The following is a 14417-nucleotide window of genomic DNA, read 5'->3' as shown; positions in this document are numbered from 1 at the left end:
CTTTTTATACTCGAAATATAATAAGGATATCTTAGAACTTTCTTTTGACTAGAAAATGCAATTCTAAAATAGGATTCGAAATAGAATTATGAGGTAGAAATGAATTAAAAATTTAATACAAGGTTGATTGAATCCCTGCGAAACAAGTAATTTTTGAAGCCGATGCTAATCCTCATTGCGGTTGCTAAAGAAATTCACTCTTACGTAGTATTTCGATGATATCATATGAAAAAAGTTTTGTGAAAAAACCAAGATTGCTCTAACCACCAAAATCATCACACCGGATACTCTAACCACTAAAACCTCGGTTTTTTTACAACTTCACATTTTCCTATCTTTAATAAAATTTAAAGATATGCATAAGAATATGAATACAAGACTTTAACCCTGACTTCTACTCACAGTTTTTACAAGTTCATATTATTAAAATTAATTTCAATACAACAAGTTTTACCTCCTAATTGTAGGTACATAAATTATATCGGAAAATCGATATATTTTTTTATTTGTTTAATTTTCTATATTTTCGATATTATTGTTGATATGGTTAGTAATTATATGTGAATTAGAGGTTATTTTTTCAAGGTTAAACATTACTTTCAATTTCAAAAAAATTGAATGATACAGTGATTACCTATATTTCTTTTGTTCAAGTTTCTTTTATTATACCGACATTATTCAATATGTGTTAAAAGTAATTTTAATTGTTCTGTTCAGGGACGTAGCTACCGCCGTATCAGCCGTATCAATGATACGGGGCTCCCGGGCTACAGAGGCCTCCGTTCTAATTGTACGCAATGTATATTTGACCATGAAAGCTCACAACAGCATATTAATTCATCCCTATCTTATTAGAATTGGTTACAAGGAAATACCATCGATACTTTATTGCAAAGGTCAAATCAATAGTAAGATTACATCCTGGAGAGATGTATTGCATCGTGTAATTAATGTTATATTTACTTTACCATTATATAATCACCCATGATTCTGATTCTGGAAGTGTTATGTCAATTTTACGATTACTATGTAATTATGATCCTATTTCAAAATAACTTCTTTTAAAATCGAAAAGGGTCCAAACTTTCAATTGGGACTCCAGCTAATTTTGATACAGGGCCCCTTCAAGGCTAGCTACGCCACTGGTTCTGTTCTTAAGGTACTTTAAAAATAATTTAACATAATAGTTTTACAACAATTGCAAAAAATTATCTTTCAATTTGTTACACTTTTTAATAAATTACAAAGTAATAAAGTGGAAATCATTTCGAGGTTTCAGTGTGGATACCGTATCGAATAATGTGGTATGATAAACAACACACCTCTACAAACACATTTAAATTTGTACATAGAGGTTGTATAAGGCTTTAAGCAAATTTGTTTCAAAAAAAATTCATGATCTAATAAATTGTTTAAAAACATTTCCAGTTCATATGTTTTGCACATTTTTTTGCTCTTGACACTTGTTCATGTGAAAAGATCATGTAATGTAGACGTAATATTCAAATTTTACTTTTCATTTACACATTTGACTCCTGGAGTTGTTATATACTGGTGATTCAGAAATTACTATACTCTTTAATTGTAGGTACTTTTACATTATTACCCGATTGCGCGACGCAAAGGAGAGTGTTATCGTTTTGTTCTTTTGTCGAGCTCTAGAGAGCAAAGCTAATCTTCCTTTACTATGACAGTAATCAAAATGCAATATGGCGATAACCAAAAGCCATATATATTAAGCCGAAAATTAGACGAACTATATTGTAGTATCATTAAATGGGTATTTGAAAATCCTAACTAAAAAGTAGAAACTTAAAAAATCCAAAAGCCCGACTGCGTAAAAACAAGTCCAGTAATCTACATAGCGACTTTAACAATCGGGGCACATTAAAAATTAAGGGCGACTCAAATCTTCCCAATAATGGATCTAACTGTTAAAGTCCCGATGTAGATTAGTGGATTTGTTTTTTTGTTATTTGTTACTTTTACGTAATCGGGTTTTTTTTATTCTTTTTTATAAAGAAAAAGAAGTTTCATAAGTTAAAATTTATAAATTTTTATTAGATATGATTTCCCGTGTTTTTAATTTAAGGTAAATTTTTCTTTAATGGATCGTTTTGGTGGAAAATGACCTGAGTAAAATCTTATCAACTTGGAGAGAGACATATTACGAAAGCTTAGCTATTGAAATTGTTGAAAATTCAGCTTAAGTTCTTAAATGATAAGAAATTCGAGGTTTTTGTAAAATTCCACCTCATTTCTTATTCGGGGAGAATTTTTTCGTAAAACACTTTACTGAGGATAGTAAATAAAGCACCCTATTTATAAAATTAATTTTTCAAGGCATGTAGAATTTCTAAAAACATTTTTTATTTTATGCAATGTTAGACATAAAAAGTATTCCTTTTTTTAAAATGTCAATATTTTTCATATTAATAATTCAGTTAGTTATGCAATGTGTACTACATTCATGTAAAACATACAGACAGAATTACATTATAAATTCCTTCCACAGAAGCATGCAAGTCTAGCAAAAAACTTGTTTACTTATTCATAAAAACTCCTAACAAATTTTTTTACTTATTTAAAATTATTCAAAACACACCGTCCCATGTCTATCAGCCGATCAATCTGGTAAATGAAAAAATATGTGGGTTGAGGGACCCAGGATAGAAATGAAACTTCATTCGCTTTAAATTGAAACATTATATAAATTATAAATATTTATAATTGATTACGTAGAATGGCAATAAATTGCCATCTGTGAATCAGAAATAGAACTATTGTTAAATTTTAATTTACGAGCGCTATCTGTGAATAGAAAATGCAATTATTTATTGTTAATATTGACAGTGAGAAGAAAAAAAGGGGGTTGGAATTTCATGTTTCGTAACGATTGACTCGTTTTAAGTTATAGCAAAGTTGTCGAAGATAAATTTTAATATAATTTATGACTTATTTATGTAATCTGTTTAAATTTAATCCATAATCATAAACAAGTGTCAACTTTTTTTTTTTTAATGATTGATCTGGCTTTTATAAGTCATACGCACCACGACGGCTTTATTGATAAAGTAAATATTTTTTATATTTCTAAGAATCAAAATTCTGTATATGTTTAATTCAATGATCGATCATCAACAAGTTTCAACAAGTTTAAACGTTTATTTATTAATTTTTTTTTTCTTTTGCAAATAAATCACTTGACAATGAATATAATCAATTGTTATAATATTTTATCAATTCAATAATAATATCTAATGGTGTTTAAAACTCGGAAATGAAATTTAAAGCGTTTCCTGTTAATTTTATTATAAAATTTTTATAAATAACAAAATAATTTTAAAAATATTTATGATAACTTTTAAGGACGTACGAGCATCAGGGATATTTTAGATAAAAGGCTTAATTTTTGTTGATATGAAGTTCGATTAAGTCTAAATCAATCCTGAAAATTTTAGGGGGATGGGGGTTGCCCGATTATTTCAATAAATAAATGACTTCCAATGAAGGCATATTTAACATTGGTCTTATGGGAAAATGATAGGTGAATGATATGTTTTCATTTCAAAACTAATCGGTGGAGGATTAAAGCCTTAATAAATTATTGAAAACAATTAAAAACCGTTGTGCTCGATTAATGAAGGATGTATGAGCACGGTAGTGGGGACGCAGATTTAAAAAACCTTTTTTTTTTTCAATTTTGATGGTGAATTATGTTATAACTTAACAATATAAGACGAAAACTAAGAAAACAATTTTTCGATATCTGGAGTAATTTTCAAAATATCGAAATTTTTGTTTAATTATTTAGCTTTCAATATTTCGAAAACCTAGGCAAATATCGAAAAATTTGATTATTATTTTTCGTCTATGTTCATGAAGTTATAACAAAATTCATCATCAAAGTTGATAGATAATAAGATCAACCACAAGTCTAAACTTACCTTTTCGCTCGAATTACCTTAAGTTTGTAATTTTTAAAATTCATTTTTTTCAATGTAATAGGTAAATAATAAATAGCATATAATCATCAATTTATTTTAAAATAATTATTGTTATCATTAATAATAAGCTAAGAATTATTTAGCCTTGGCATAATACATTATTCAGTCACGGTTACACACCTCAAAACGGGTCAAGTTGATTTATGATGGTTAACTAATTAAGAAACCTAAATATATAATTTCGATTTCTCTTATAAGGTATTTCTATCAGAGTGAGACAGAACTCGATAACTTAAAAAGAAAAAAATTTATTTAAATAGTTGTATTAATGAAGTAAATCTGTCAATATTTTGATACAAGTTTGCTACTCATTCATTGCACCTAAATAAATTGAACAACGTTGTCACTTGTATAATTAATTCACTTTTAGATTAGACTAAATATTCACGTAAAAGTAATCTTTGTTTATTGTTATTTTGAAAACTAAACGATCAATAGGCTTTTGTCCGCTAAGAAAAAAATCGGTTGGATAAAAGTTACTAATGATTAATCATGATGATAAGATAACAAAACACAAAATTAATTTTTATAAAATATAAGGATTATTAATATTTTTGTAAAATAAATTCTTTAAAATTATACATCCTTTGAAGGTACTACGTCACGTCATATGAAAAGCTATGTAAACTTACATTAAACTTTAAAGTGTATTTTTCCATAACATACACTTAAAGAAAAGAAATGCATGGCATCTGTGTTAATTTCGTAATTTTTGTCTAATTTTCCCAAGTTCTAACAGAGTCCACCCTCAAAATTTGCAACGTAAGCCACTAATATGCCAGATGTTGTATGAAATCTGATAAATCATCCTGTATTTATGCATACATTACAATATAATTTATCAGATCCATACTTTATACATTATTATATGACTTATTTCCAATGTAAGTTAGTGAAACCCTCGCACACCAAGATATCAAGTCAAAGTTCTTTATTGACCCTGAAAAATTTTTATTTTACGATTTATTATATTCACTGATTTATAGATTTATATTATATTGTCTTCAACTATGAAATGATTACAAAAAGAAACTTGTTTATTTCTCAATTATGACGATGCCAAAAATTTTCAAGGTAATATCCTCAAAATATTTTCAAGATCAATTTTTTATTTATTTAAATTTGTTATACAATAATTTTCGCCTACAGATTATACGTAATATGTTTTTTAATTGTTATTTTAATCGCGGAGGGGAAAGAGGTAATTGTACTGGATATCATGAGTTCGGAGAATGATCACTAAGCCAGGTACTGATTTGAAACATTTAACTCCAAATAAATTCAGGACCAAGAGTAATCAAATACTAATCAAACTAAAATTTTTAGGCAGCTTGTAACGCAAATATGAGTAACGCAAACCGTCTCAATAGAGAAAGGGATCAGGCTAAATTTTTTTTATTACTTCAGATGAAGAATTCTCACTTCACGAATAGAAAAATGAAGTTGGTTTTTAAAAAACATAAATAATTTTAAAATTGAACTCATTTAACGATTAGATGAAAAGTTTTTAAGATGTGACCTTTTTATGTGAGCTAAATAGTTTTGTTTATTAATTAAGCTTTGTTACCCTGAATTATTCATTATTCACTTCATGCACGAGATGTTTTTGATACCTTATAGTTATGAAATATTCGAATTTTTTTATGAAAAGTGTACTGGAGCGCTAATTACTTAAAACTCTCTGAATCCGTGTTTGTAATCCTTATATATTATGAATGTGAAAGTGAGTTTGTTTTATTTTTATACTTTTACGCAAAAACTACTCCATGTATTTTAATAAAACTTTACAATAATATAGCTCATACATCAGAATAACACATGAGCTATATTTATAGAAATTAATGGTTGTTTTTAAATTTCACTGTGCCATCTATGAACATCATTGCAAAGTATAATTTAAAGATTTCTGCAAAAAGTTTGAACGATATATGATAGATGATTATTTTACATTTTTTGTAAATTGAAAACTGTACATATACTTTTAGCTGTGTAAAACAATCCCTATCCCTGTTTTGAGTGTTATGGTAGAGGGATAAATAAGATCAAGGAAGTTTAAAGCTTTAATGCGGTGGGTCTTTACTTTTAAACCCAGCGAAGCGGGTGGGTATCATGCTAGTTTATCCATAAATTACGTAATTAATTAGCTAGAAAATTGTTTTTGCAAAGTTAATATATTATCAATATCCTCTTTTTTTTTTAGTTAATCCGTGTCATAATGAATTAAACATTAGTAATTAATTATGAATTTAATAAGCCTTAATACTTATTATTTTATTAGCAAAATTAAATTTTCAAATGTATATAAATATTAAGATATTTTTAGCAAATAAAACACATTAACTTTTAATTTCTATGCAACTTAGATGCAAGGACACGAATACAATAATTTACATATGTTTGATATTTGTTGATTAGTGATTTGTGTAACCAAAACTAAAAAGTACAAGCGACTGTGGGTGGTAAGTAATACTTGGAATTACTGCCAAGAACTAATCGACGCATTTGAAGAAAACTATTTAGCTTGGATAAATCGAAAATACCGATCACCATAATTTTTTCTATTTCATTGGTAAACATAATTTTTGTTCTAATTTATTTTCATAGTTTTGTGTTAGCATAAGAGGGGGCTCCAATCAGACGTGATTCTTCCCTTCAAGTCAATATATTGCAACTTTCTACCCCTGTAGATTCGATACAATAGTGAATTCTTTGGAAACTTTGCTATACTTTAATGTTTAATACAAAGGTACATTAACTGTCTCAAAATTGACCAAATTTTACTCGTTGTTAGGGTAGACCACGTCCCAAATTTGACACAGAGCCAATTTATTTTATCCCATCTAGAGATAGTGATGAAAATGCGTTTGGCATTGGAACAGTATTGTTGTGAATTACTATAGTTTCTAATCATCCATTGATTAATTCAACGCGTCCTGAAATCCAGTTTAAGCTTGTTATCGTAGTTCTATTTTAAGCCACCAGTGGTCGTATGGCAAAATGATTTTCCCAATAATAATATGCGAATTTTAGTAATTGAGTTCGTAGTAATAAATACATTGTTTTTTATTTTTGCAGGGAAGTAACACAGTACAAACAAATATTTATAGATAACCGTGACATCTTAAATATTTACTCTAACTGTTAAAAATAGATTATGAAAAAAACAGTTTATCATATTATCATTTTATTAGGATGAATCAAGGACAATCAATATTTACTTTTCCTCATTTTATTAAAATGCATATTTCTTGCCTTGATTATGAAATCGAAATAATTATTATGAACTAGCCCCTAGATACTCGCCCCGCTTTGCTGAGCAATTTCTCCTTTAAAAACAAAGACTATCACGTAATAGCCCTCACTTATTCTCCGTTTTGTTCACAATTTTATGGATTTTAATTTTTTGGTGGGGAACTTGAAACTCGCTGGCATTGTAACTTTCTATAGGTCCAATCATTAAATTAACCTGATTTTTATACTTTTTGGATCAAAATTATCCCATCCACCGAGTTTCATCAAATTCCAAATCAAAAATTTTTTTTGCGTTTTTCTCGATTTTTTTAAAGGTTGCAAAAAATTCGAGAAATTTTTTTAATCTCCAATTTCGATAAAACTCATTATATAAGGTAATTTTGACCCAAAAAGTACAAAAATCGGGTGCATTTGATGACTGATGGAATAGTTTTTGAGATTCGGACTAAAATCGATCCAAATATTGCGATATCTCAGAAACTCTGCATCTAATGATTAAATTAACCTGATTTTTATACTTTTTGGGTCAAAATTACCCCATCCACCGAGTTTCACCAAATTCCAAAACAAAATTTTTTTTTCGTTTTTCTTGATTTTTTCAAAGGGGTACCCCTTAAAAAAATTGCAAAAAATCGAGAAATTTTTTTAATCTCCAATTTCGATAAAACTCTGCATCTAATGCTTAAATTAACCTGATTTTTATACTTTTTGGATCAAAATTACCATAACCACCGTGTTTCATCAAATTCCCCTTAGGGGATGAATTTCCAAAAATCCCTTCTTTGTGCTCACTTACGTTACTTAAAGAACGTGTGTACAAAATTTCAGATTTCTAGACTCAGCGGCTTCAGCTGTGCATTGATCGATCAGTCAGCTTCTATTCTTATATACATAGATATTTATTTTATTAAAGGAAATTTTCTCTTTTTTTCTAGGACGAAAATCATTCACACGCAATGAAAAATGTAAATGTTCAACTAAGTGAGGATACAACAAATATTGAATATAAGGATGTTGTTATCATAGGTAAGAAAGGATATTATATCTTTAAGGATAAAGGAAATATATATAAACCTTTTCTGGATTATGCCATCTGTGTTATAGGAGTTCGGAATTAATGTTCTTACATCCTTTGTAAAAAGTATGTATAACTGTGTGTTTGTATATACACGGAAAAAAATGGAGATAAAAGTCAACGAATTTTAATTATGCTGTCGACCAAACTTGAAACAGGAAGTTGAATTCCCAAACAAGTGAAATTTACAAAAAATTTTCGGTTACTGAACCCTAAAATCGCACTTGAAAATAGTTAAGAACACGCTCCCTTTCAAACCAAACAAACAAATATCAAAATCGGCTCATTCGTTTAGGCGCTACGATGCCACAGACACACAGACAGACACACACACACACATAGCGGTCAAACTTATAACACCCCTTTTTTTTTAGTTCCATACCTTATCTTCCTTATTCTTTTCCCAAATTCCATGTTTTACTCCTCATTTTCAAGCTTATTATGTTCTGATTTCTAACGAAATACCATTATTGAAAACATTATTAAGTAGAAACAACAGATAATTCAGAACTACTATTTTTATATAAACTATTTTAAAAGATGTTCTCCTAATACTAATTTAAGCAAAAAATTCCTCGCGGATCGATCGAATTTTACAATAATTTTTATTTTAGACAATAGTTTTTCATTCATTAATTTGTTTTCCTGTTTCAAGTTCGGTCGACAGCATAATAAAAATTCATAATTTTTGGTATCCATTTTTCTCCGTGTATGATGCTCCATTTTAACCATCCCCACCCAAATTTTTTTTTAAAAAGATGTTTTGACAAGACTACTCAAGTAAAAATTGTTCTGCTTGAAGGCGAAAATCTTTTAAAATCATTGAAATTTCAACTCATTGTCTCATTCAACTCGCATCATTTTTTCCGAAAACGCTGGCTGACTAAGCTCTCACTGAATCATTAAATGTACATATTTATCATCAACAAAACAGTAAATATAAATTTTTGTGTAATTTATCCTGATCTATACACAGATAGCTTCAATTTTAAATATAAAGTGGAAATATTTATTACAATCAAAGTTATAGAAAATAAATTTTACTTTAATTTATCAATGATTAAATAATTCACTTTATCAGGTATAAGATAATAAATGCCGAAAATATAGAGATTTAGACAAAAATTCATGAGTCTGTCAGCCACTGGCTCTAAAATGATTAATATACATTCAATTTTTTTAGAATTGTAGCTTTTTTCTTCATTTGTCTCACTACCTGAGAACTCTTTCTAAAAAATTTCTAAAAATGCCAAAAATACCTAGAAAATGGTAAAGTTCCTAAGAAAAATTTTTTTTTTATTTCTCTAGATTTTTTGTTTTCTATGATTCTAAAAGCTACTTTTACGGTTTTTGCTAGCAACAATACCTTGGCAATAGGTGAAGAAAATCTAGGTGAGATTTCCAATTTAGTAATATAAAAATTTTATTTCCAGGCAATGGACCCAGTGGTATTGCATTGTCGTACATATTAGATGGAAATTTTCCGTATTACAATCAAAAACCACATCCAGATGAATTATTAACAGCACGATTGCAATATATATCACATTCAAAATCATTACTGGAACAAGATTTAGATCATTTAGCAACGGGTCTTGAAGGGCGTAGTGCAAATCCTGTATCATTATTGGTTGATGCATTAGAACATCCAAATGCTGATTTAGGTTATCAACATTCTAGTTTATTACTTTGGAAACATCATACAGATAAAAAGGTAACTAAGATAACGATAGAGTGAGAGAGACAATAGAATCCCTTCAACTATCATAACATCCTTAATTATTAATTATTTTTTAAAATATTCTAAAATCCACTTTGCAGTCCTTTTCTCGAAAACTGAAGTCATGACTTGAAGTTTCAAGCAAAAGCTGTTGGAAACTTTCAAAAGATCCTGAGAATCGCAAGCAAACTGTATATCACCATTTGATATATCTCTTTGAATCTAGAAACATTCTGATATGCCACATTTTGATTGGAAAGTTCCATAATGTTTGGCGATTATTTGAATTCATATTTCCATCATTTCCCGGGCTACAGAGGTCCGGTGTCTCGTACGGTCTCGGTATATGTGTTGGCAACAGCTGACAGAAGTTTTTCAAAATTAAAACAGGAACCTATGGAACCCTCCAAGGCGAACTACGCCACTGCAATAAGTTAGAAGTTTTCATTCAAATAATATTAAATTTCTCTTTTTCTTTTTTTTACAGATCGATCATGTAGTATTAGGTAAAGGTCCACCAGGTGGATCATGGCATTTTATGGATCCACATATATTAACATTATCGTTAGGATCATGGATGGCATTGCCAGGTCTACCATATCCAAATAATTCAACAGGCACTAGAACATCAGCTGGCAACGTGGCCAAATATTACTTAGATTATGTGAAACAACAAAATTTAGAAAAATATTTCCGTAACAAAACAATCATCACGGAAATACGTATGCTAAAAAAATGTAAACGGAAATTAACAACAGGTACAACGGATAATAATAACGCATTAAAAGATTTTAATTCGAATACAACATTGAATTCATCATCGACATCGGACAATTGTACGGATTGTATGTGTACGTTAAAGAAATCAAATCGAAAATGTCGTTTAATTTGTTGTAAATGCTGTCAACAAACAAAATATAAACGTAGTGCAAGTTGTATCGAAGATGATGATTTTAATTTATATTCAGACGATGATAATAACAACGATAGTGGTTTCTTTAATTCTCTACCAGAGAAGAAAAAGAATTTTCGAGAAGTATGCAGTATTTTAGATAGATCTCAAAGTTTTACATGTGATAAACGTAATTATTTAAATTGTACACAATTCTGTTATTTTAAAGACAATAATATTTATGAAAACATTAACAATAATAATAATAATAACAATAATAATAATAGTTATTGTCAGTTATTACGTCATAGGAAAACTCAAAAATTTAATAATGAAAAAACGATAATGGAGAATGAAAAAAATAATTGTGATTATAAATGGCAAATAACTGGTTTTGATTGTCAATTAGGACAAACGTTTATTTATTTTGCGAAAGCTGTTGTATTAGCGACAGGTTCAAGTGATCGTCCAAATCGTTTAGGTATCGATGGTGAAGATGAAAATCCTGAATTTATTTTACATAATTTACGTGATTTAGAATTAGCATTTGATGGGATGACCGATGAAGAACGTAATGGTTAGTAAACTTTATGCAAATTTTTATTTTTAGGATAAATCCAGTGCAAATTTTATCACAAATAGACCTTTTTCATGAAAAATAGAAATGCTTTTTGATAATTTTTTATGAAAATATAGGTCGAGTAGAGCCTGTAACTCAAAAATTATGCATTTTTAACAATAAAAACACTATGAAAAAAATTGTTAAAAAAATAACCATCTTGTAAACCGTTAGAGTTAGAACAAAAGTTTAAATGTAAAAGTTATTCCTTAGAAAAATTTCATAAATATATGAATAGAATATTTACAATAATATAAATTTTTTATCTAGTTGCAGATCCTGTTTTAATTGTTGGTGCTGGATTAAGTGCGGCTGATGCAGTGATTGTTGCACGAAATCGATCGTTATCAGTACTACATGTTTTTCGACGAAAAAATGTTGGTCTTGACAAGCAATTACCCGAAAATATGTATCCGGAATATCATAAGGTAATATAAATTATTTTCAAGTATTTCGATTAGGTTGGGTTAAAGAGTAAGATAAGGTAGGTTGTGGGATTGCTATCATTTCGGCTGCTCGATCTCTGTAGCGTGTATGAAGCGAAAGTAATGGCTATTTACGAGATATGTGAATGTATAAGACTGAACACTCTCATGTGTAGCGACATTACTATCCTTACCGACAGCCAAGTGGCATTAAAATCTTTCACTTCGATCTACCTAACTTCAAAAATAGCACAGTACTGCCGAATATTCATAAATGAGCTGACAAATGAAAGTAAACCTGGTATGTGTACCGGAAAACAGGAACATTCCAGGGAATTGTGAAGCTGACGAATTTATTTGAAATGACTCAAGGCTGCCAGACACAAGCTTCAATAAACATCTCAGGACAGGACTATAATTATCTACTATTTTTGTGACTCAGTTGTTTGAGCGCTGATCTGGGTTACCAGAAGTTGCAGGTGGGGAGTTTCAGTTATGGATTTGATTCCCGCTCGAGTGTACTTTTAGAAGTTAATAATTTTTCTTTTAATTTCAGGTTCATCGAATGATGTCGGATACAAATGGAACCTATCCATTATACACAGCATTACCGGAACATAAATTAATAAATATCAATTCAAAAACACGTGAAATCACACTTGAAAATACAAAAACCGGTATATATAGTACCCAAAAAGTATCATTTATTGCAATATTAATTGGCTCTCGACCAAATTTAAATTTCTTACCAAAAACCATTAATTTAGGTATTAATAAGAATTCACCAATCGATTGTAAAACAAATCCTGTCGATATTAACCCATTCACACATAAAGTATTAAATACTGATGGATTATATGCGTTAGGTCCATTGGCAGGTGATAATTTTGTACGATTTATACCGGGCGGTGCATTAGCAACTGCATCCGATTTATTTAAAACACTTCATCCGGATAGTATCAATGATGATTCTGATGATGAAAGTGAAATTTCTCAAGATAGTGGTCATTCCATAATTTAGAAAAAAAAGAAATGAATGCAGATGCACAATTGATTCGTTTTACATCATTCCTTCTCCACTCTATCTCTTTCTCTCTCTCTCTGATCGGTTACAATTTTGCGTCTGGTTGCGAAGATTGTGGCAGATTTTTTTTTATAATGTGTTTTTGTGTGTGATTGAAAATTTTATAAAGATCTTTTTATTTGTATAGGATAAATTTTTGAAAAAAATATATATTTATGATTCTTAATTTTTTTATGTGAAATTATTTTAATGTTAAAAATGAGATTTAATGTTTCCGTTGCCGGTTCTAACAGCAAACTTTAGTATTAGTCATCAATGTGTTGACAACAGATTATTATTATGTTAGAATATAATATTTGTAAAATCTTTTTTAGCAGGTCTAGAAGAGCAAACAAATTTCACATCGTTAATAATAATAATAATAATAATACATAAGAGAGGTATCGCAAATGGATCCCAGCACCCATAGACCAAGGAGTCTTTTGTGGGAAGGGCAGACTCAGGCAGTCAGGGGCATATGAGATGAACCCTCTCGTATCAAGGAGTCCGTTGCCTCATACCCTTTAACATTATAGTGGCCTGGTTTCGTAGCCATTCCTTGATTTGGTAAATTACGAAGTATCTTGTTATGGGAAGGGCAGACTCAGGCAGTCAGGGGCATATGAGATGAACCCTCCCGTATCAAGGAGTTCGTTGCCTCATTCCCTTTAACATTATAGTGGCCTGGTACCCAGATCGTCCTGACTGTGTTACATCGATGAAGAGCTTCAAATTTATTTTTTTTAAATTTCGGAGTGATTCTGTAAATAGCAGTTAAAAACTATTCTCGAATTCCGATGAAAGAAATAGTAACTTCTCGTTTACATATTGAAAACGAATGCAATTACTTCACATTAAAATGTTTGCAATGAGCGCCGGGAACGGAAATATTTTTAAAAAAAGGCGATAATCGTACGCAAGTATTTTTATAATTAAGTTTTTGAAATGAAAAGTTTCGAATTTCGACTTTAAAAAATGTGAAATGTTTTTCGTAAATGGATAAATTAGAATTGTACGTTTTTTTTGGAAAATTGTTTGAGGCACGTTTGAAATGTTTATCCACTATTAAAGCGTACGAAATTAAAAATAAGTAAGACAAATGATTTTCTTTAAATTTAATCATTTAAGAAAATTAATCTTAGATCTAGTTTATACAGATCTTAGAGATTATTTTAGATTGTGATTCCACTTAAAAATTTTACACGAATTTAACTGAAAAATTAGATCATAGACTTATTGTAAATAGATCTTCATAAATAGTAATAAAAAATATTACAATTTTGGAAATACTACTTAAAATTTTGGAAATTTGAAATAGAGAATTTAAAAAAAATGGTAATGTCACACACATCATTTTAGTGAAA

At 29.3% G+C, this 14417-nt stretch overlaps 1 protein-coding gene across 4 annotated transcripts in view; it reads left to right on the top strand.

Annotated features, from left to right (window-relative positions):
* LOC123290961 (oxidative stress-induced growth inhibitor 1-like) overlaps window positions 1-14161 on the top strand; it is a 56959-nt gene extending 42798 nt beyond the window's left edge. For 2 of the 4 annotated variants that reach the window (XM_044871352.1, XM_044871356.1), the window contains exons 2-6: window positions 8195-8285; window positions 9768-10048; window positions 10542-11523; window positions 11836-11993; window positions 12547-14161. In XM_044871352.1, the coding sequence (XP_044727287.1) occupies window positions 8195-8285; window positions 9768-10048; window positions 10542-11523; window positions 11836-11993; window positions 12547-13011 (1977 nt within the window). In that variant the 3' untranslated portion in view covers window positions 13012-14161. Of the gene's footprint in view, window positions 1-6366; window positions 6577-8194; window positions 8286-9767; window positions 10049-10541; window positions 11524-11835; window positions 11994-12546 lie in introns of those variants that run through there. The other 2 variants (XM_044871353.1, XM_044871354.1) reach the window with 2 other exon arrangements.
* The last annotated feature ends 256 nt before the right edge of the window (window positions 14162-14417 follow it).

This window comes from Chrysoperla carnea, chromosome 1, assembly GCF_905475395.1.
Source record: "Chrysoperla carnea chromosome 1, inChrCarn1.1, whole genome shotgun sequence".
NCBI lineage: Eukaryota > Metazoa > Arthropoda > Insecta > Neuroptera > Chrysopidae > Chrysoperla > Chrysoperla carnea.
Note: the sequence above shows the minus strand (reverse complement) of the source record. Positions and strands in the feature narration are given on the sequence as shown.